Source organism: Lithobates pipiens, unplaced genomic scaffold (genome assembly GCF_037356315.1).
Source record: "Lithobates pipiens isolate NorthernLeopardFrog02 unplaced genomic scaffold, aLitPip1_a1.2 Scaffold_16, whole genome shotgun sequence".
NCBI classification, from domain to species: Eukaryota; Metazoa; Chordata; class Amphibia; order Anura; family Ranidae; genus Lithobates; species Lithobates pipiens.
In genome coordinates, this window is record NW_027507748.1 from 274,209,787 (window position 1) to 274,234,873 (window position 25,087).

General features: G+C 44.5%; 1 protein-coding gene across 1 annotated transcript in view; it reads right to left on the reverse strand.

The window, feature by feature from the left end:
- NUDT3 (nudix hydrolase 3) overlaps nt 1-15,033 on the reverse strand; it is a 69,500-nt gene extending 54,467 nt beyond the window's left edge. The window contains exon 1 of the mRNA XM_077481419.1: nt 14,869-15,033. Within this exon, the coding sequence (XP_077337545.1) occupies nt 14,869-14,964 (96 nt within the window). The 5' untranslated portion in view covers nt 14,965-15,033. The remainder of the gene's footprint in view (nt 1-14,868) is intronic.
- Between the last annotated feature and the right edge of the window lie 10,054 nt (nt 15,034-25,087).

Below are 25,087 nucleotides of genomic sequence, written 5' to 3' on the forward strand. Positions count from 1 at the left end.
TAGGAGGCGTTACCATTCCCCTCCAACTGTCCTATGAGGCTGCAGAACCCTGATCCTTTGTCTGGACAGTGCTAATCACATGCATCCGCTCATGAAAAAATAAAATAATAATCATCTAGCAATACACAACAAACTGGAGTATGTGCAGGGTGACTCCAAAGGCTCTGTCCTATCAGGAGATTTCTTGGAGACTGTGGAAGAAGGGGAGGAGCAGAGAAGACAATATCAAACAAACAGCCTCTTTACACAATGCAGAGGATTAACCCTTTAAGTTCCACAGTAATTTAAGAAGCATGCTTTACTGCATATAAATGACTGATTTTACTGTTGTGGGCTTAATAACACTTTAAATAATGATGCTACCCTGTATGCATCACCCTTTTGGCTCATCTCAAAAGACTCTACACTACCCTCAGAGCAGACTTGGTGTTTAGAGAGAGTGGGCTTGATCTCCTCTAACACACAGTGATCACCACAGATAGCAGGAATTAACTCCCAGCACAGGAAATCGCCCATCACTAACAACTTATTTTGTTATGTCACATAATCTCATGAAGTAAATCAGTGATGGAGATGATCCTGTGCACACAAAAGCAAATTCAACTTGGTTAACTCTGAACTGCTTAAACCCTTCCACTGCCAGGTGATTTTTCCATTTTGCACACATATGGTAAAATGCGCTTAAAACCCCAAAACATATTTTCTGAAAGCAGAGACCTAGCACACTAAAATGGTGGCAGCTGTAATTTTATGTCCCATGAGCTTGTGCTTGAGTTTATCATATCTATATTTTCAATAAACCATACACTCATAATATATTTACAATATACTCCCAAACTGGTAAAACATTGGGAAAAACAAAAATGAAGTCGAGTCCAGTAAATAGATACAAAATATGTAAATCTTCACAATAGCATAGGTTTCTAAACCAACTTGGGGGGGGGGATATAAAACGCCTCTAAGTGTTTGGATTTGCATTTGGGCCTGTGAAGAAACAAGTACCCCTGGAACTCTGCCATTGCATCTCCCAACCACCCAGCACCCTACCCTACCACTGATTCTGAACCTTCTTGCCTCGTATCACCCTGATGATACAAGGCAGCTGTGCATGGTAGGCAATCAGCTTCTAAAGTAGAAAAGATGTAGCTGGGTAGCCGCACTCCGAGTTATTCAACTTTATTTCAAAAATGTAATTAAAAATCATAGCATCTAGGCTGGTAAACAGACTAACTGCACAGCCGCTGACATGTTTCACACCGAACACGGTGCTTAGTCATCAGCTTCTAACTTTGTTCAATTCAACTTTGACAAAAAAAAAAAACACATGGAAGCCGATTGGTTTTTATGCAGAGGTGCACTGGATTTTGCACTCTCCAGTTTTAGTAAATCAACTCCAAGATGAGGGCAGAGAGGAGGAAGGGAGAAAAAAAGAAAAAAAAGGCAGTTAAACTTACCGGTGACGGTATTTCTAAGAGCCTTTCAGGACAACCTTGGAGAGCGTAGCTCTGCCTTTTTCTCAGGAAACACATGCAGTCTTTAAAACCCCTCCTCTTCCACCATGACCTCAGTTATTGTGGTCTCCGACAACTGGAAAACAAAGCACAGAAAACCACCACACAACCATGATAGACACTTAACGCCACTTCTAAGATTTAACAGAGGGAGGGAATTAATGGTTGTCCTGAAAGGCTCTTAGAAATACCGTCACCAGTAAGTCTAACTAACTATCAGGACAACCTTGGAGAGGATAACCGAGAAGCTTACCCAAGGGCGGGACTACTGCCTGCAGCACCTTCCCGCCGAAGGGTTGATCTGCAGTGGACAGTAAATCCAATCGGTAGTGATGGAGAAATGTTGAATGATTGGACCAAGTAGCAGCCTTACAGCTCTGTTTAGGCGTAGCCCAGGAAACTGCCGTAGATCTGCCGTAGATCTCGTGGAATGAGCAGCAATACCAGAGGGAGGCATTTCTCCTTTTGCTTTCTAGGCTTCTGCGATTGCCAATTTAAGTTATCTGCCCAGCGTACTCTTAGAGGCTCTCTCCCCCCTATGTGGGCCCGAAAAAAAAAAAAATATATAAAAACACCCCACACACCACACACAAACAGGGCATTTGACTTTCTAAATGCTTTGGTCACTTGGAGAAACTGTAACAAACATCTTCACACATCTAGTGTGTGGAAGGCCTCTTCCCCTGGATTAGCCAGAATTGAAGAAAAAAAAAAGTGGGCAGGACTATTTCTTGCAATCTGTGAAAGGTCAAGGACACTTTAGGAAGAAATGCTGGGTCTGTTTGAAGGACCACTGTCTGCAAAAACTTTTAGGAAGGGTTCTCTAACTACCATAGCTTGGAGTTCACCGATTCTTCTTGCAGAGGTGATGGCCACCAGAAAAATTGTTTTGAAAACCAAATTCTGTAATGACGCTTCTAGTAAGGGTTCAAACAGGGCTCCCGAGAGACCCTGCAAAACAATAGACAAATCCCAACTGGGAAAATCTTTAAGGGCTAATGGCCTACTTTGTGCGAGAGCCCTGAAAAAAAAAAGCTAGAAATTAAAACTTCTCCTGATAATGTTTTTTCAAAGAAAACCGATAAAGCCGCCACCTGAGTCATCAGAGTGCTGGCTGCCAGACCCTTATCCATTCCCTCATAGAGAAATTTAAGGACAGACACTACACTCCTGACTTGGAGGCCTTTAGATGCACACCAGGAGTTAAACTTTTTCCAGACTTTCATGTTTATGGCCTGTCTGACCTCTTTTCTGCTAGATAGAAGGGTCTTTACTTCATTATCAGAAAGTCCTTTTGCTTTTAAGAGGTCTTTTTCAGAAACCAAGCAGTTAATTGAAGATAGTCCACTTCCGGATGGTTCACTGCCCCCTGTGATACACACAGTGACTTCCTTGGGGTTCCGTGGCTAGATTTAATAGGACCGCAAACCAGGGCCTTTTTGGCCAGAAGGGAGTGACCAGGATCACATTAGTCTTTTCCTCTCTGAACTTTATGACCAGAGGTATCAGAGGAAAGGGGGGGGGGGGGGGGTGAAGCGTAGCACAGCTGGTAATGCCAAGGGTGGGCAGATGTGTCTATGCCTACTGCCGATAATGAAGCCACACTCTGTTCCACCCAGGATAGTAACAGACTGACCAATTCTAGGAGCCTTTTGCTCCTGGATTCCCCCCCCCCCCCCCCCGTTTCATTATGTAGGCTACTGCAGTCGTGTTGTCTGACAGAACCTGAACATGATGGCCCTTCACTATCTGTTGAAAGGCTAAAAGAAAAATTGCCTTCAATTCCTGACAGTTTGAAGATCTTTGGGCTTCTGCTTTGTAACAGACTCCCTGAGAAGTCTGACCATCCAGGTGGGCTCCCCAACCCCAGGCACTTGCGTCCGGTGTTAGCCGCTTGTCCATGGGAAAGACCCTTTGTCAGATTGGATGGATTTCTCCACCACCAGAGAGCCCTTTTTACTTTTGGGGACATTTTTATCTGTTTCTCCAGTGGTTCCTGGCAGGACCAACTGCGCAGAATATTTAACTGAAGGGGTCTGGAGTGCAATCTGGCCCACAATGGCAGGAATTGACGCTGTAAGTAGACCTAACACTGCCATGTTGTTCTGAACTTGTTTCACTGCCGATTGGATCTTCACTCTCCTTTCGTGCGGAAGGAAAAAAAAAACTTTCTGGAGCACTGAGTTTATGGTATAACCCAGAAACTTCATCTCCTGTGACGGTTCCAGGATTGATTATTCCAAATTCAGGAGGTGAGACTGGGACACCTGGAGATTTGCTGGGACCTGCTCCTTGCAGTCTGCAAAAAACAATAGGTCGTCTAGCTAAGGAACGACTGAAATCACCTTCAACTTCAGAGGTTCCAGAGCTTCCACCATAATCTTTGTAAAGATCCTGGGGGAGGATGAGAGACCAAGCGGCAGAGCCCTGAATTGGAAGTGCCATAGTGAGTTCCCCAGATCCACTGCCAGGCGTAGAAACCGTTGAGCAGCCTTATTTATCGGCACATGAAGATAAGCATCTCTCAAATCCAGGGATGCCATGAAACAACCTGGTGCCAGCAATTTTGTAATAACAAAAAATAAAAATAAAAAAAAATTGTATCCATCCTGAAGTGTTTGTACCGTATTGACTTGTTCAAGATCAGACGGTACTTCCCTGAGGGCTTCTTCACCAGGAAAATATGGGAGTAGAAACCCCTGCCCTACTGATTTTTTGGGACCTGGATGATCACTTCTTCCTGAAACAGATCCTGTAGCAGGCTTATTGCAGAAGCTTTTTCCCGATCTCTTGGTAGGACTGTCACAAAATCTGCTTGGGGTTGGCTTTGAAAATTCCAGCCTGTAACCCTGAAATATAATGCTTTTCACAAACAGACTTGAAGATGTTGCTTCCCACTGTAGGCGAAAAGCTGATGGGGGGGGGGGGGGGGTAGATTGTCACTTACTTTTAGAGAACTGGTCTGGAGGAGATCTGAAGAGAATGCCTCCCCTACCCTTACCCCTCTGGTAGCCCCACCAGCTCTTACGATCCTGCTCCTTACTCTTGTGGGGCTGTTAAAGAGTAAGATCATTTTTCTTAATGGGCTGTTTCTTTTTGGCAGGAAAAGCCTATTTCTTGTCGGCTGTCCTGTCTAAGACCGTTTCCAGGTCCGGTCCAAAAAGAAAATCACCTAAAAAGGGTAAACTGCACAGCTTAACCTTAGAAGCCGTGTCCCCAGACCAGGCTTTCAGCCAGACTGCACGCCAGAGCCAATGACCTTACTGCCAATTTAACTGATTCAGCTGAAGCATCGGCCATATACTTGATGGCATTTAAAATTAGGGGAAAGGATTCTAAGATCTTTCCGGGATGTGTCCGTGTCTACATTGCTCTTCAGCTTTTCCACCCAGCGCTCCAGGTTCCTTGCCACCACTGTGGAAGCCATAGCAGGTTTAAGACTGATTGACGTTGCATCCCAAGCTTTAAGGATGGAGTCTTCAAAACCCCCATAGCCTCAAAGGCCAAGTCCGTGCGTCCAGGAACCTGCAAAAAACCCGCATCTACCCAAGGTTTCTTATTCCATACTTCAGAGGCTTTATCCTCAAAAGGGAACCTTCTCCTAAGGGACTTGGAGAAAAAAGGGGCCCTCTCTGCATCCCTCCATTCTTTTTTGGCTGACTCTGAAAAGGACCCTATAGACTGGAAACACCCTGTGTTTTGCTTTGTCCATACCCTGGTACATTTTGTCATGCACTGACAGTTGTACTTTTTCTTGCTGGATTTCCAGAGTAGTGTAGGTTGCTCTTAATATGTCAACTACCTACTCTAAGGATATATTGTATCGAGAGGTTCTGCCATAGTCTTCCTCCTCCTCCAAATCTCTGAGTGAGAAGAGTACTTCCCTCTTCATCACCTGAGTCCTGTCTCCACTGGTCTGGATAAGGATGACTTTGGAATAGGTGGTGGATTCCGGGGACCATTAAAATCTGCATCAAAATGGACCCGACGGAACTCAGCAAGTTCGTAAGTTCTTTAAACAGAGGAGAATCCTTGTATTGCTGGGACATTTCTTCCTCCATCAGATCTTTGATACAAGCTCTACAAATTGCCTTCTGCCATGAGTCTCTAAGGGGGTTCTTGCAAGAAGGACCTTTCCTCTGGCTTGGAAGATTAACATGTTTAGTTTTTCCTAACGCTTTTTCCTGTAACGACAGACCATTAAAACGAAACCTAGTGCCACAAGGTCGATAAAAAAATAAAAATAAATTAGCAACCAGAATGAAAAGCTCACAGGTTTTTATGTTTTCCTGGCCGCTGCTTCATCAGCGATGGCCGGAAACGGAAGCGCCGGTCACCTGACCTGCCCCCTCGTGTCTGCGCTCCAGGCGCTCGGAACCAAGAGCGCCACGCCCCCTCAGGCAGCTGCATCACCGGAAACTACGCTCTCGCCGGCCGGGACCCGTAACCAAGAAGTGGGACACGCCACTGACCTGCAGCGACCCCCGCCCGACTACCAGAGCCATCTCTGGGATTAGCTTCATATGCGGAATCCAGGCACCATGACATTAGCCACCTGAGATGGAGAGACTGGGGACAACGGAATAACCCCCCATCCCTGGGGAGGCTGCTGGCTGGCCATAGAAAAACAAGCAGAAAGGTAAGCCTGACACTCAACTTTGGAGAGAGCGTAGCTACCTTGTTCCAGGCACATGCTTCCACCATGGAGGAAACACAATAACCGAGGCCATGGTAGAAAAGGAGAGGTGTTAAAAACTGCATGCGTTTCCTGAGAAGAAGGTGGAGCTACGCTCTCCAAGTTGTCCTGAAAGGCGATTTAATAAAAAGATTAAGTGTACTTTGTCTGGAGGTGCATTTGTATTTAAAACAAAAAATTATTTTTTTATTATTATTATTATTATTAATAATAAACCCTGAAGACCAGAAAACCTATACAGTAGCTCACAAAAACGAGTACACATTTTTGTAAATATTTTATCTTTTCAAGTGACAACACTGAAGAAATTACACTTTGCTACAACGTAAAGTAGTGAGACAGCTTGTATAACAGTGTAAATTTGCTGTTCCCTCAAAATAACTCACTCAGCCTTTAATATCTAAGCCGCTGGCAACTAAAGTGAGTATACCCCTAAGTGGAAATGTCCAAATTGGGCCCAAAGTGTCAATATTTTGTCTGGCCACCATTATTTTCCAGCAATGCCTTAACCCTCTTGGGCATGGAGTTCACCAGAGCTTCACAGGTTGCCACTGTTTTCTTCCACGCCTCCATGAGGACATCACATTTGAGGATGCCCCACAGATGTGCAAAAGGGTTTAGGTCTGGGGACATGCTTGGCCAGTCCTTCACCTTAACCAGGCCTGTTTGGGGTTGTTACCATTTTGGAATACTGTCCTGCGGCCCAGCCTCCGAAGGGAGGTGGATCATGCTCTGCTTCAGTATGTCACAGTTAGGGATGAGCTCCAGCATGTTCGCACACTCCACGTGCAGAGCCCGCCAGGAAGTCGGTGCAGCGCTGCGCTAATCACAGGCAGTGAGACATTTCCAAATCTCTGCCACCGCGCATCGGGGCAATGTCTCACTGTCTGCGATTAGCACTGCGCTGACTTCCTGGTGGGCCCTGCACATGTAGTGCGTGAACACGCCGGAGCTCACCTTTGGTCCCAGTACATGTTTGCATTCACAGTTCCTTCAATGAACTGTAGCTCCCCAGTGCCGGCAGCACTCATGCAGCCCCAGACCATGACACTCCCATCACCATGCTTGAATGTAGGCAAGACACACTTCACTTTGTACTCCTCACCTGGTTGCCGCCACACATGCTTGACACCCTCTGAACCAAATAAGTTTATCTTGGTCCCATCAGACCACAGGATAAGGTTTCAGTAATCCATATCCTTAGTCTGTTTGTCTTCAGCAAACTGTCTGCGGGCTTTCTTGTGCATCATCATCAGAAAAGGCTTCCTTCTGGGATGACAGCCATGCAGACCTATTTGATGCAGTGTATGGTATAAGCTCTGACAGGCTGACCCCCCAGCCCTTCAACCTTTGCAGCAATTCTGGCAGCACTCATACATCTATTTCCCAAAGACAACCTCTGGATACGACGCTGAGCGCATGCACTCAACTTCTTTGGTCAACAATGGCGAGGCCTGTTCCGAGTGGAACCTGTCCTGTTAAACTGGGTCTTGACAATCTTCTTATAGTCTAGGCCAGGGATATGCAATTAGTGGATCTCCAGCTGTTACAGAACTATAAGTTCCATGAGGCATAGCAAAACTTTTAGTTTTGCAACAGCTGGAAGTCTGCTAATTGCATATCCCTGGTCTAGGCCATCTTTATGTAGAGCAACAATTCTTTTTTTCAGATCCTGTTCTTTGCCATGAGGGGCCATGTTGAACTTCCAGTGACCAGTAAGAGCGAAAACACCAAATTTAACACACCTGCTCCCTATTCACACCTGAGACCTTGTAACACTAATGAGTCACATGACAAGGGAGGGAAGATGGCTAAAAGGCCTAACTTTCACTTAGTGGTGTACTCACTTTTGTTGCCAGCGGTTTAGAGATGTGTTGAGCTATTTTGAGGGGACAGCAAATTGACACGTTATACAATCTGTACACTCACTACTTTACATTGTAGCAAAGTGTGATTTATTCAGTGTAGTCACATAAAAAGATAATAAAATACTCACTTTTGTGAGATACTGTAGGTTAGGCTCACCCTTACCAACAGGTTACATGTTACAACCGTATTTAGAGAGGAACAGGTTGTTAATTACCCCCTCACCCTCTAGAGCACATTTAAAATTAGGGAGGCTCTTCGTTTGCTGCTCCTGACGATCACAGCTATGACATATGTGTGTTAGTTGTTGTTTGTACTCATAGAACAGCTCATAAAAAATAGTGCACTTTTTTCTTTTGTTAATCCTACTCTAAAAACACACCAACATTACCTGGCACTAATACGAAAAAAATAAAAAAATAAAACCTGACCCTGAACTTATACACTTACCCTGGCACTGACCTAGATCAATCCTTGACCTAGGTATTTTTTTAAATGTTTTCCTTAATTTATTATAATTTTTTTTTCTTTACTTCTCTCTCTGCAAAGGACAGATAATGATAAAATGCCCCTGTCTTGTCCATTCGCAGAGACAAAAAACACAGGGGGGGGGGGGCAGTCAGAGGCTATCAGGTGAGCCGGAATCATCAGTACCAGGTCCTGAAAGTTATAATGGGGCTCTCAGTCAGACCCCGGTCTCTGTGCTGGGAGCACACCCCCAGCACAAAGGGAGATACGCAAATATGCGGCACCACAGAAAAAAGCCCAGTCCAGTGGTAACGCATATCTGCTTACAGTCGGCTTGATGGGTTAACAAAAGGGAACATACCTCCAGGTTTAAAAATGTAGTGCTGCCACAGGCTTGGGCTTGTCATAACCCTGTAGATTTCTCCATCCACACTGAACAGCCTGGATGAAGCAATCTTCCATGCTGGCTAATGTATTCTGACCAGATGCATTCACTGTTCTGACAATTTGCCACCTGGCTCCAACAAAGCCAAAGCTCAAATTTCAGCCAATTCAGTAGGAATATGCCTGGCACTCCTATGCATCTCTTAAATGATAATGGTAGAGATGGTAAGAGCTCACTAGGGCACAAAATGCGGTCATGTGGCGTATATGCCGACTCCTTCTATACCGTGAAAATTAGGGAGATCTGGAAGTGCTGGTGAAGGGCTTCTTAGTTCTATTCTGGCTGCCAATGGTGGCCATTTAGTATTTTGGCCACCTTTTTAACCCCTTTCTGCCCAGTGTGCCTTAAATAAAGTCTGTGTGGGAACAATCGGCCAAACATGTGACCACTGCAACTGGCTGTCACAGTGGTCACTTGATTGGAAAGCCAGTTCTGTTGACTCCTGATCATTACTACAAAACAAAAGCTGTCTGACAGTTCTGTCACGTCCTGGGAGCACACAGTGATCAATCATCATGGGAAGTGTTGCCGGCCATGGGCGCATGTGTGCAGCACCCGTGTAACACAAGAAGCTTTACATTAAAGCAATTATTCCAACATTTAAAGTGTAATTATGCAAGTTTTTTTTACTAGTGTCTAGTTAGGAAACGGACGGCACTAGTAAAAAACACTTGCATAATTTCACTGGATGTGTGAAAAAGGTACATATGAAAAGTATATTGTGCATCTCAGCAATACAACACATGGATTATTGATAGGACATGCCATAGATTATGTGACAAGCAGCACCAAGATAGTATGCATGGCAGCACAAAACCAAAATGGAAAACTAGCAAACATCTCCCTTTCATACAATACACTCCAAGGCCATTGCCGATATCATACACAGTAGAACACTTTACTACAAGTAAATATATTCAAAATATTATAACAATTACTATAAATCACAAAGCCAGGTAAAACAGATAAATACACAGTTGCTATCCATCAATGCAAACTTTTTTTTATATGACGAAGGTTTCTGGTTCTGTTCAGTTTTGTGCAGTCTAAATCTGTTCAGGAGTTTAAGTTTAGCAGTTCGGTGACAAGACTTTCTGTGTTGCAGCTTCCTGTGTGCTGACTGGACAAGAAAAAGTTGATTGGTGCACTTAATATGCAAATTGAAATGCGGTTCACACTGGAGTGGCTTCAATGCCATCTGACTCCGAAGCCGCCCAGCCCAGCGTGACCTCCATACAACTTCTTTAATAGAAGTCAATGCAAGCATCTCCAAAGTCACCCCCAAGTAGTAGAGGAACCTTTTTCTAAGTCGGAGCGACTTGAGTCGCTCTCATTAGAACAGTTCTATTGCACTACAGGTCGCCCCAGTGTGAACTAGCAAACATTCTCACTGAAAGCCCTAAGCTCAGACAGGAGACAACGACGGGGCAAGAAAAAAAAATAAAAAAGCCAACATTCGGCCCGTGTGCATGTCAGTCTGTCCGACAGAAGCCGGCTTCTGCAGGGCGTGCATGCTGAAAAACGAGCAGCCGACCAACTCCCAATCAGCGATCGATCTGATCCAATGGCGGAGAGCGCTGATTGGAGTGTTCTGTCAGGGTGCTGTCCCCCTGTCAGAACACAAAAGTGCAGCATGGGAGATCGATGAACTAACCTCGCATGGTTAGTACAGCGGCTCGGACAGGTTTCTTTTTGCGTGCAACCCGCTGGGTTGCATTAAAAAAGGACTAATAGTGTGTACCAGGCTTTATTCTCGATCTTAAATATTCCTTTAAAGTAGAGCTGCACAATTAATCGTCAGGAATCACTATCGTGATCTTGACTAAAGTGCTTCACAATTCTATCTATGCAAAGAATTCTCTCTGCTCTTCTGAAGCCACAGCCTTTAAAAGAAAAGAAGAGGAAAAATGGGCAGTCTGCCAAGAATCAAAATATTCTTTATCAGTTGAACTTAAGTATAAACATTGTAACAATTTGTCAATGGAATAGACTGTGTGCAAGTGAAAAAATTCGAACCACTTAAACACTAAACCTTTTTCTGACATTTGTTGGTTTCAAGTTAAAATATATATATATTTTTTGCTAGAAAATGACTTGGAACCCCCAAACACACTTACACTAATATATATATATATATACACACACACATATACATATACACACATACATACAGAGGATAAAATGGTTGTTGTTGAAATATTTTATGTCACACTGTATTTGCGCAGCGGTCTTCCAAATGCAATTTTTTTATTTTTTATTAATTTAATGAATTTAAAAAAAAAAAAAAAAAAAAAAAGAAGAAACACACAACCAGTAAAGTTAGCCCGTTTTTTTGTATAATGTGAAAGATTTTACATTGCGAAAATTGTGAACTTTTTATTCTAAGCAAAAAAATAAATAAATCATGATTCTCATTTTGGCCAGAATCGCGCAGCTCTACTTTAAAGGCACCGTGGGCTTGGTTTAAAATGACCGTTTTGTGCATGATGCTTCTGACAAAGGGCAGGCCATGCCAAATCACCAGTATGGAAGAAAAGAAACCCCAGCTGTTAGTAGCTATAAATACTATTTCTACAAACTTAAAATTGAACTGCTGACTTACTATAAACAGGTACTGACCAGTCCAGGGACCCAGAGCCATCATCACCCAGGCCGGTTCTTTGCTGGTCTTCAGTGTGGGAAGCTGGCTGTGATTTCATACTGGCTCACAGGAGGTTGCAGGTGGGGAGGGGGGGGGGCAAACTTCTGCTTGGATCCAGGTGGGAGCTGGTACCTGTCAAAACTAGGTACCTGCTCCCTGAAAAAAAAAATACTAATATAGTGGGGGGAGGAGGAGGAAAAGTAAAACTTCTGATTCTTTTTGTGAAGTTATGCTTTAAAATGGAAATAAAGGGGGCATGCTCCCTCCCTGGCATCTTCTCCTGTGTCCCGGGCTTTGGCCATCTTGCTTGGCCGGTGTGGGATGATGTCACTCCTGTGCAGGAGCTAGTCAAACCTCCAGACACAGTACTGGCTCAGCCACTGTAAGCATAACATAAACAGCTCATTTTACAGTCCTGGTATTGCTATGAGCAGGCAAGTAGGTAGGTTTTGTTACAGAAGTGACATTGTAGGTCTCTTCACAAAAAACAAACAAAAAACTGCCAACTAGACCACTGTGAGTGCAGGCAAGGACAGGGAGCTTGTCCTACCTCTAAAACAATTTTAAAAATGTATGTAAATACTCTAGGACAGGGATATTCAATTAGCGGACCTCCAGCTCTTGCAGAACTACAAGTCCCATGAGGCATATTAAGACACCGACAGTCATAAAGCATGACACCTAGAGGCAGAGACATGATGGGACTTGTAGTTTTGCAACAGCTGGAGGTCCGCTAATTGCATATCCCTGCTCTACAACTATCATACGACTGCCAATGATGCTCTTATAAACACCCTCTTATGCCATGAACTCCCCATGATAAGCTCCAAGGGGCAGAGCGAAACACATTTATATAAGCCTTACCTGTAGCTACCCAGGATATCTCCTAAACCTTAATGGTTTAGGAGATATCCCTGTATTTGCATGTGCCAACGTCATCGGCACATGCGCACTTATGCAAATTGAAGCAATGGCACGTACGTGACGTAGTTTCAGTTAGACTGTGCCGTTACTGGCGGCTCCTGCGTGCAATAGCGACGTCATCGCGGCTCCGGACAATCACAGCGCCAGAGCCCGTAATACTGGAAGTAACCCCTGGGAGGGATGTCGGTCACCAGAGTGGTAAACGAGGACCGCTGCGGGGGGCTTTGAATTTCGGGTATTTCATAATGAGCTAGTCTTGCAGGGTGTTTTTTTTTGTTTTGTTTTTTAGGGTTTACAACCACTTTAAGAATCGAAATTGCGATCTTTTTCCCTCCCCAATCTTCAAAACAGCATGCCACCATTCTTTTTAACAAGTGCAGAGTTCTCACAGCTGGAAAAAAAAAAAAAAAATCTGGGCAGCCTGCCAAGTTTTATCACATTTACGAAAGGAAAAAAACTCTTAAATGAAGGAAGATTAACCATTTAAAGACCAAACCTTTTCTGACATTTATTGCTTACAAGTAAAAATCGTTATTTTCTGCTAGAAATTACTTGAAAAGCCCAAACATAAAATAATAATAATAATAATAAAATTTAGGCAAAGACCCTAGAGAATAAAAAATAAATAAAAAGAAAATGGTGGTTGTTGCAATATTTTATGTCACGCCATATGTGCGCAGCGGTTTTTAAAATGCATTTTTTTTATAAATACACTTTAACCTCTTCGCGCCCGCCCTATAGCCAAATGACGGCCGTAGAGCAGGCGCTTTCGTCCGGGAGGCCGTCCCTGGACGTCCTGTTTACTTCCGCAATGCGCGCCGCCGCGGGCGCACATCGGGGAAGTTCTGTGTTTGCCATCTCTCAGCGCCGCTCTCCCTCCTCACACAGACAGAGTGTGAGAGGGGAGAGATGAACGGCTGCAGCGGCCTTAAGTGTAAAAAAAAAAAAAAAAAAAAAAAAGAAGGGTTAAAAAAAGTGCCATCCTGCCCCCAGTGCCACATAGTGCCATCTGTCATCAGTGCCACGTGTCATTGTCCTGGTGCTCCAGGGCCTTCAAAAGCGTAATAAGTAGTCAACAAGTTAGATGTGTAATTTATGTTCCTAGAACACATGAAGGCGCTCCCTGCATGTTGGGCCTCTATGTGGCCAGGCTGTGAAAAAGTCCCACACATGTGGTATTGTAATACTCAGGAGGAGTAGCAGAATTTTTTTGGGGATGTCATTTGTGGTATACACATGCCATGTGAGAGAAATAACCTATTACAATGACAATTTTGTGGAAAAAAATAAATTGAAAAATCTTAATTTTGCAAAGAATTGTGGGAAAAAAAAATGACAACATCAAAAAGCTCACCATGCCTCTTACTAAATACCTTGGAATGTCTACTTTCCAAAAAGGGGTCATTTGGGGGATATTTGTACTTTCCTGACTTGTTCGGGTCACAAGAAGCGAGATAGGCCACCAGTACATCAGGTGTGATCAATTTTGTGCGATTCGCACCACAGCTTGTAGACTCTCTAACTTTCACAAAGACCAAATAATATCCACTAATTTGGGTTATTTTTACCAAAGATATGTAGCAGTATAAATTGTGGCCAAAATTTATGAAGAAAAATTAATAATTTGCATAATTCTGTCACAGAAACATGCATATTTTTCAAAATTTTCAGTCTTTTTTCATTTATAGTGCAATAAATAAAAACCCCAGAGGTGATCAAATACCACCAAAAGAAAGCTCTATTTGTGGGAAAAAAAGGACAAAAAATGAATTTGGGTACAGTGTTGCATGACTGAGTAATTGTCATTCAAAATCTGAGAGCACCGAAAGCTGAAAATTGGTCTGGGCAGGAAGGGTGTTTAAGTGCCCAGTAAGCAAGTGGTTAATGAATTTTTTTTTATATATATATATATTTATTATATAAAAAAAAAAATGTGATTCTCATTTTAGGCAGAATCCTGCAGCTAAGATCTGGCTGTAATATGGACTGTTATCTCCCCTGGAAAGTTAGAAGAGATCAGGAGCTCAGCAATCAGCCATCCTGAATGAAGACACCGAAGAGCGCCCCCTGTCTGGCAGGCTGTGCTCTACACCAGGGCGCCCATCTCCCCCCCATTGTACACAGCACATTTGTACTCACGTCACACACACCTCCATAGACATACAACACACCGGCCTATGCCTCCTAACTGCTCAGGGCTGGCACACAATGGCCCGCAATCCGCCCCCCCACCTAGCGGTATCCCATTGTTTACACCGAGCCATGTTGATAAACAGCCCACCCACAAAGCGCAGACAAAAGACTGCAATATACACACTTCATCCTCGGCCCCGTCCCGGAAGCACACGCACGCCGCCCGTTTCTTGTACCCGTCCCGGTCATACGTCCGGGTCTGGCTGTTCTTCAGCTTCATCGCTAGTCCCCCGGATCCGAACGGGCTAAAGGACCTGTGCTGACGTCACGATCAGTTGACTGGCCACATGGGTGGGTGGAGCTAGAGGTCTGTCAGTGGGGAGAGGAGCTGCATCGCCATTGGTCACCGCTAGGATTATTTCCGCTCCTGTACAGGGCACGGCCCCTGTCTGCTGAATACAATGTATATCTTTTGTCTCCGTTCTGCCCTTGTCGTTTATATGTGATTACTTGAGTCTTGGTTGTCTACTAGTGTTTTCTCCTTGCCATTTCTACAAGGCAGCACCTGCAAGCCTGGTTATGGCTGCCTGAGTTAAAGATGGAGAACAGACACTCCCAAGACCTGTCATGGCTGGCAGGAGTACGTGAAAATACCAAAAGGCTTTGCTTGAAACATAAAATGTGACCTGCAACCACTTGCTTCCCCCTATTCTGACGCTTCTCTCCTGCCTGTTACATTTTATTTTTCTGCTAGAAAATTACTTAGAACCCCCAAATAGCATATATATATATTTTAACCACTTGCCGCCCATCATATAGCAATATGATGTCTGTAAAGTGGTTGTGATATCCTGATCAGATGTCATACAACATCGCCAGGATATCAAGCCGATCGTTGTGACACACCGCAACACCAATCTAGTTAAAGAGCCTCTGATGGAGACTCTTTACCACATGATCAGCCATGTCCAATCACAGCTGATCACAGTATCAACAGGAAGAGCCATTGATTGGCTTTTCCTCGCTCGTGTCTGTCAAACGCCAGTAGAGGAGAGCCGATCGGTTCTCCTCTACGAGCACGGCCCTCTGATTCCTCTTGTACAAAATTGTAATGTAACTGTAATCAGCGGATCCTGCTCATTAGAGATTTCTAGATTGTAAGCTCTAACGAGCAGGGCCCTCTGATCCCTCCTGTATTGTAACTGTAGTGTCTTCCCCGATGTAAGGCACTGCACAAACTGTTGGCACTATATAAATCCTGTATAATAATAAAAATTACAATCTAAAAGGGAGGATCAATTTATACAAATGGTAACATCTGTGGGTTTTTTTTGGTAAAAAAAAAAAAAGTCTGGGTTCACATGTTCGGCCACGGGACACAGCGGGGGGGGGGGGGGGGGCACTGTGTCCCCGTTCATCGTTTCAGTTCCAAATGCGGACCTGAAACAGAAACAAAGGGCCCTTCTGCTGTGCGCTCTGCGGCTGCCCCAGAGATGTGTAAACAGATTTAATTGAGAGCCGGTCACAGTCTCCTGTCATGCGAATTGGATGCTGGGAAATCCACATTTAATTTGCATCCGTGTCAACCCAGCCTAATAGATGATGTTACACCAATTAAATAGATACCAAACATGCCACACCTTATGTTAAATAATCCATAGGTGATGCTTTAAAAGCCTTTGCAGGTTTACCAGTTTAGATTTACACAGGAGGTTTGGTGCTCGTGGTGATACCTCACATGTGTGGTGCGATCTCTGTTTACATATGCAGTGGGGAAGGCAGGGGGCTTTAAAAAAAAAAAAAAAAAGTGTGTGTGTGTGCGTATGCGCACACACACAAACAATGGATATGAAATGTCTACACACCCCTGTTAAAATTTCAGGTTTCTGTGATGTAAAAAAATGAGACAAAGATAAATCATCTCAGCGTTTTCCCGCATCGCATGACTCCCGCCGGCAGTTCACACTGCCCTATGCGGACTGCTGGGAGTGTCAATGAAATCTTAATGACACCCCCAGATCCGTCCGCATATCGCAGTGCGATCTGCACACTCGCACAGGAATCGGATCGTATGGTGTGAACACCCATGCGATCCGATTCTGCTGCGGACCAAAAAAAGGGTCCCGTGCGAGTTTGCTGCGGGAGCGATGCGAATTCAGCCATACTATCTGTATGGCTGAACTCGCATCGCTACAGAGATCCGATGTGATTTGCACTGCACATTCAGGCTTTCTAAGGGCGTAAATTTTTGATTTCACGCCTCACTACCTATTACAGTTTTGAAGGCCATAAAATGCCAAGATGGCACAAAACCCCCACAAATGACCCCATTTTAGAAAGTAGACACCCCAAGCTATTTGCTGAGAGGCATTTTGAGTCCATGGAATATTTTATATTTTGCCACAAGTTGCGGGAAAATTACAAACTTTAATTTTTTTTTATTTTTTTTTCACAAAGTTGTCACTAAATGATATATTGCTCACACATGCTATGGGCATATGTGAAATGACACCCCAAAATAAATTCTGCTGCTTCTCCTGAGTACGGGGATACCACATATGTGGGACTTTTTGGGAGCCTAGCCGCGTACGGGGCCCCGAAAGCCAAGAACCGCCTTCAGGTTTTCTAAGGGCGTAAATATTTGACTTCACTCCTCACTACCTATTACAGTTTTGAAGGCCATAAAATGCCAAGATGGCACAAAACCCCCACAAATGACCCCATTTTAGAAAGTAGACACCCCAAGCTATTTGCTGAGAGGCATGTTGAGTCCATGGAATATTTTATATTTTGCCACAAGTTGCGGGAAAATTACAAACTTTTTTTTTTTTTTTTTTTTTCCACAAAGTTGTCACTAAATGATATATTGCTCACGCATGCCATGGGCATATGTGAAATGACACCCCAAAATAAATTCTGCTGCTTCTCCTGAGTACGGGGATACCACATATGTGGGACTTTTTGGGAGCCTAGCCGCGTACGGGGCCCCGAAAACCAAGCACCGCCTTCAGGCTTTTTAAGGGCGTTACAGTTTTGAAGGCCATAAAATGCCAAGATGGCACAAACCCCCCCCCAAATGACCCCATTTTGGAAAGTAGACACCCCTAAATTTAGGGGTACACTAGTGAGACTAGGTAATAAATGGCGGGTGCCCTGAAACTATAAAAAAAATAACTAACCAATCAGCGTCACCTGTAACAGTTATATGGTGATCACTGGTGAAAGGGTTAACTAGGGGGAAATCAGGGGGCTTTATGCGGTAGTATATGGGGGTCCCTGGCGCTATAAAAAGCTGCGGCGAACCTAAATACCTACCTGCCTAACTAGCGTCACCTGTGACACTAATACAGCGATCAGAAAAACGATCGCTTATTAGGCTGGGTTCACACTGGAGCGATGCGGGAACGCCACGAATCCGCGGCGGGTTCCCGCATCGCATGCCTCCCGGCGGCAGTTCACACTGCCCTATGCGAACTGCTGGGAGTGTCAGTGAAATGTTAATGACACCCCCCAGATCAGTTCGCATATCGCAGTGCGATCTGCAAACTCGGATCGCATGGTGTGAACACCCATGCGATCCGATTCTGCTGCGGACCAAAAAAAGGGTCCCGTGCGAGTTTGCGGCGGGTGCGGCGGGTGCGACACGAATTCAGCCATACTATCTGTATGGCTGAACTCGAATCGCACAGAGATCGGATGTGATTTGCACTGCAGTGCGGTGCGAATCACATCCATTCTCATAAACCGCTGCAATGTGAACCCAGCCTTAGTGACACTGGCGACGGGGGGTGATCACGGGGTTAAACCTTTATTGGGGGGGTTAGGGGGGTACCTTAGAACTAAAGGGGGCTAACCCGAACTGCCCTAACAGTTATTACAGTCACAAATGACACCCGCCGGGTGATCAGGGGGTTAAACCTTTATTAGGTAATAAATGGCGGGTGCCCTGAAACTATAAAAAAATAACTAACCAACCAGCGTCACCTGTAACAGTTATATGGTGATCACTGGTGAAAGGGTTAACTAGGGGGCAATCAGGGGGCTTTATGCGGTAGTATATGGGGGTCCCTGGCGCTATAAAAAGCTGCGGCGAACCTAAATACCTACCTGCCTAACTAGCGTCACCTGTGACACTAATACGGCGATCAGAAAAATGATCGCTTATTAGGCTGGGTTCACACTGGAGCGATGCGGAAACGCCACAAATCCGCGGCGGGTTCCCGCATCGCATGCCTCCCGGCGGCAGTTCACACTGCCCTATGCGAACTGCTGGGAGTGTCAGTGAAATATTACTGACACCCCCAGATCAGTTCGCATATCGCAGTGCGATCTGCAAACTCGGATCGCATGGTGTGAACACCCATGCGATCCGATTCTGCTGCGGGCCAAAAAAAGGGTCCCGTGCGAATTTGCGGCGGGTGCGGCGGGTGTGGCGGGTGCGGCGAATGGCTGAACTCGAATCGCACAGAGATCGGATGTGATTTGCACTGCAGTGCGGTGCGAATCACATTCGTTCTCATAAACCGCTGCAATGTGAACCCTGCCTTAGTGACACTGGCGACGGGGGGTGATCACGGGGTTAAACCTTTATTGGGGGGGTTAGGGGGGCACATTAGATCTAAAGGGGGCTAACCCTAACTGCCCTAACAGTTATTACAGTCACAAATGACACCAATGCAAAAAAAAAAAAAAAAAAAAAAAAAAAAAAAAGCAATTGGTGTCACTGTGACTGGGGGGGGCAGGGGTAATTGGGGGGTGATCGGGGGGTAAAGGGGGGGTGTGAGTGTGCCTGGCATGTTCTACTGTGTAGTGTAGTGCTTGTGCAACTCACCGATGCTCTCTCCTCGGTGCCGGAACGAAAACTACCGACACGGAGGAGAGAATACATCACTTCCTCTCCTGTGTTTACATTACAGGAGAGGAAGTGATGTCACCGGACAATTTCATTCGCCGGGAGCGATCGCGAGGGGGTGGCCATGAATGAATGGCCGTCCCCTCGTCCGGGATCGCTCCCGAACGAATACCGACCGCCGCAGGCACCGGGCGGGGGCCCGATCGGGCCCCCGACCCGCGGGAGGCAAGGGACGTACATGTAAGCCCTTATGCCTGCCCGTGCCATTCTGCCGACGTACATCGGCGTGCGGCGGTCGGCAAGTGGTTAAAGTGCCTCTGATTAACCCCAAATAAAGTTCAGCTGTTCTAGTAGGTCTTGGTCATGGAGACTGCCAAGAGGCCTACAGCAACATTAAAGGAGCTGCAGGAATATCTGGCAAGTATGGGCTGTGTGGTACATGCCACAACAATCTCCCGTATTCTTCATATGTCTGGGCTATGGGGTAGAGTGGCAAGACGGAAGCCTTTTCTTATGAAGAAAAACATCCAAGCCCAACTAATTGTTGCAAAAACACATGTGAAGTCTCCCAAAAGCATGTGGGAAAATGTGTTATGGTCTGATGAAACCAAGGTTTAACTTTTTGCCCATAATTCCAAAAGGACACCATACCCACAGTAAAGCACGGTGGTGGCAGCATCATGCTTTGGGGCTGTTTTTCTTCAGCTGGAACAGGGGCCTTAGTCAAGGTAGAGGGAATTATGAACAGTTCCAAATACCAGTCAATAATGGCACAAAACCTTTAGTATTCTGCTAGAAAGCTGAACATGGAGAGAAACTTAATCTTTCAGCATGACAACGACCCAAAGCATACATTCAAATCAACAAAGGAATGGCTTCACCAAAAGAAGATTCAAGTTTTGGAATCGCCCAGACCCAAATCCAATTGAAAATACTGTATATGGAATTTCGGTTTAACTTTAAAATCCTTTTGTTTTTGTAGCAAGCCATAAACAGCAAAGGAAGAGGTGTAAGTTCCCTGGGTCCTATGATGTACTCATGCAACATGGCAACAGGGTAACATGGTAACATGGTAACTGGTCAACAGGCTCCAAACTAGAGATGTGCATGATGGGAAAAATTGTTTTGTTTCGTCTTATTCGTCATGTTACGATTTGTTTTCGGAATTTGTTTTGCATATTAGTTATTTTAAAATTAATTTGAATTCAAAATAGAAATATTTTTCAATAAATTCCATATGGTAAAAAGGTGAAATAAGATGATGATGATTCCTAGGGATGGGATAGGATAAAATAGAACAAATATAGCAGTCTTCCAAAATTCTAATATTCGGAAGATGGATATAATCTATTCCATTGTACCCTATTCTATTCCTTTATTTACTATTCTATTCTTTCATATTGTTTTATTCTATTCTCTAAAGCAACCCAAGTAGGAATTATCATCTAATTTCATTTTTATAACTTACTGTATTTATTGCAATATGTTTATAATTCAGATCATGTTTCATTAGAATTTATTTCGGATTCATTGAAATTCATTACTATTGTGATTCAGAAATTCGGATACATCTGAATAATTAAGATTTTGTAAAAAATTCAAATTTCGGAAGATGGCCATATTATTTCTGTCCTAAACTGTTCTATTTTATTCTATCCTATTCTGTTAAGCAGCCCAAGTAGGAATCATTGTCTTTTTTCCACTTTTATATTTTACTGTATTTATTGTAATATATTTTCAATTTGAATTTATTCAAATTTATATGAGTAATTTGTTTAATTATTAAAATTTATTTCAGATTTGTTGAAATTCATTACTATTGTGATTCAGAAAATAGGATTTTTAAAACAGCTTACCTGTAAAAATCCTTTTCGTTGATGTACATCAGGGGACACAGCGCCATAGTAATAACTATGTGGGTTATATCGGCGTTTCAGGTGCTGGACACTGGCACAAACCTTAAAGGCGTGAACTTCCCACATATAACCCCTCCCATTACTGGGAGTCAGTTTTGTAGCCAAGCAATAAAAGTGTATAAGAAGAAGAAGGGAGGGGCCACTGTGTCCCCTGATGTACAGCAAAGAAAAGGATTTTACAGGTAAGCCGTTTTAAAAATCCCATGTTCTTTTCTTACATCAGGGGACACAGAGCCATAGTAATAACTATGTGGCATGTCCCATAGCAATGGCAACTAAAGGGTAAAGGGGGAGACAGAATCAAGCAAACAGGAGGCCAGAGGACTCATACTGCAGCCTGCAGTGTATGCCATGCCCAAAGGCAATATCCTCATGACCTTTAATATCGATTTCATAAAATCGGATAAACATCTGCACCGAAGACCAAGTTGCAGTCTTACAGATCTGAGCCATAGAGGCCTGATGATGCACCACCCAAGAGGCACTAATTGCCCTGGATGTGTGCGCTCTTAATATGAGAAGGAAGAATTTTCTTCTTTAGGCTGAAGCTTGATCAAACCCATTTAGAAAATAGTGGATCTTGAGGCTGCTTGTCCATATCTTGGACCCTCTGGCAGTACAAACAAAACCTGTGTTTTGCAAACCTGAGCGGTCACCTTTAAATAGATTCTGATTGCTCTTACTACATCAAGAGACTGTAGTGCTTTCTCTTCCCCAGATTAAGGCTTCTGGGGAGAAAGAAGGAAGAATAATATCTTGGTTCAAATGAAAACCTGTTACCACTTTTGGTAAGAATTCAGGATGAGGACATCAAACCACCTCACCCTTATGCATAATGAAATATGGCTCTTACAAGACAGAGCCGTTAATTCCAATACTCTTCTAGCAGAAGAAATAGCAAGCAAAAAAAAAAATCTTTCTTGTCAAAGAACCAAGAGAATTTCTCGTAAGGTTCAAACGGCTGATTTAAGGTGCCTTGATAGGGGGATAAACCATGTTACCTCCTGAATAAGCTATGCACCAAGAGTGGGAAGCAAGAGGCCATAGGAAAAGACATTGACACAGCCTGGATCTGTCTCTTGATAAGAGTCAAGGCCAGCTTAATTTTAGATCCCATATGCATGAATCCTGCCTATTGACATACTTCCTGGGGTGCCAACCCCTGGATCCATACCAAGAAACCTATGCCTTCCAGATTCTATAGTAAGTGATTCTGGAAGCCGGCTTCCTGGCATTAGTCAAAGTAGACACTACTGAATGAGATCACCCAAGATCTTTTATAGAGTGGGATTCAACAGTCAAACCTGTTAAACTCCTAGTACATAAAGTAGGATGAAATACTGGACCTTGTGCAAGAAGGTCTGGCTATAATGGCAGAGTCCAAAGGACTTCTACTGTCCTCTTTATGATCTCGATAAATTAAGATCTTCTGGGACCCGGCTGGGGCCACCAGAATCACCTCCTTCTGTTCCTGCTTAAGCCTGCGGAGAAGGCGCGAAAGTAGCAGAGCTGGAGGAAATGCATAGATCAGTGAGAACTGATCCCCTGGGAAGGCTAATGCGTCTGTTCCGCCTGCTAGCGGACCCCTTGTTTGACAAAGTTGTCGACCTTATTAAAGTGGGGTACCCCCTAAAAAAAAAAAATTAAAAGTCAGCAGCTACAAATACTGCAGCTGCTGGCTTTTAATAATCGGACACTTACCTGCCCCAGGGTCCAGCGATGCGGGGGAACGAAGCCCCCCCCTCGCTCCCCGCTCCGCTCTCGCGGCGCCGTCATGCATACTGTGGGCACCCGGCTGTGGCTTCACAGCCGGGCACCCACTGCGCATGCGCGAGCGGCGCAGGGTGCCGTGATACGCCGTACAGTCAACTGGGACACGTGACAGGTCCCAGGTGAATGTGCGGCGCGAGGGGAAGTGATGTCACCAGCCCGGGCAATGAAGAAGGCAGACTACGAGGGACCCCCTAGCAACCGGTATTTAGAGGTGAGTAAAAAATGTTTTTTTTGCCAATTATTTTTTTTTGATTTTTTTAAAGAATTTTAAGTAGTTTTATTTTTTGGGGGGCAACACCACTTTAATGAATCTGGACCCGAATAGGTCCATGTCCGGAGTACCCCATCTGACATATTGCTAGGAAGATGTCAGGGTGAAGAGATCATTCTCCCGGAAAGAATTGTTGGCGTCTTAAGTAGTACACCTGAAATATTAAAATTGCAGATAGGCAAGGAGTGTTGTGTTCTGCTCAAGCTAGAACATTATTCACCTCTTTTTGGGCTGTATGACTTCTCGTGCCTCTAATTTTCCCTAATCGCCTTTCAGGACAGCCACTATGAGAGTATAAACAATCACTTACCAGTTAGGGTGGGACTACAGCTTGCAAAACCTTTCGCCCAAAGGCCTGCTCACCTGCCGACACCAGGTCCACTCTGTAGTGTTTTACGAAAGTGGAGTAGCTGGACCATGTTGCTGCCCTGCAAATCTGTTCTGGCTTTGCTCCTGCTCTTTCTGCCTGGGAGGCTGCCATAGCTCTTGTAGAGTGTGCTTTAATACCTACTGGGCTTTCTTTCCCTGCAACTGAATAAGCCTGCTCAATGGCTACTCTGAGCCATCTAGCGATAGTGCATCGGGACGCCTTACATCCTTTTCTGGCCCCGGAAAACAAAACAAATAAGGAGTCTGACCTTCTAAATTGCTTGGTCAGCTCCTAACATCCAAATGATGAAATTTCAAATCCTTCTCACCTGAGGGATTGGGACAAAATGAGGGTAAAACTATTTCCTGGCTTCTATGAAAGCCGGATGCCACTTTCGGCAAAAAGGCCAGATCGGTCTTTAAAACTATCCGGTCCGGGAAAATAACACAAAAGGGACACTCCTGGCAGTTGTTACCGCTACCAGAAAAACTGTCTTCAAAGTACGCTCTCTTAGTAAACACTCTTCTAAAGGCTCAAAGGGGGGTCCCATTAAGCTTTGTAAAACTAAGGATAAACCCCATCTCGGAAAAGGCAGACCTGGACTGGTCTCTGTCTAGTCAGGGCTCTAAAGAATCTGACTACCCACGGGTTGGCAGCCAGATGCTTTTCTAAATAAACACTGAGGGCTGACACTTGACCCCTGAGGGTACTAATGGATAAGCCCTTATCTGCCCCACACTGCAAAAATTTCAACACTGCAGAGGAGCTCCATACTTGGAAAGAGCTTCCTATGCACCATTTATTGAAACGTAACCAGACCTTTTCATAGATCTGGCGTGTTTCCTTTTTCCTACTGTCAAGGAGGGTAGAAACTAGCCTCTCTGAAAACCCCTTAGCTTTTAATATACCCTCCTCAGTAGCCAGGCTGCTAACTTTCACTGGTGTACTCGTGGACAGAGGACTGGCCCCTGAGAGAGGAGATCGTCCCGAGGGGGCAAGAATAAGGGAGGTTCCACAGCCAACTGTTTCAGTATTGAGAACCATGCCCTCTTGGGCCAATGCGGTGCCACCAGAATCAGAGATGTGCTTTCCATTTGAAACTTTCTCAGAACTGCTGGCAACAACATCAGAGACGGGAATGCATAGCATGTTCTGAAGTGCCAATTCTGGTTCAAAGCGTCCACCCCTAAAGCTCCCTCTCCTCTTCTCAGGGAGAAAAAA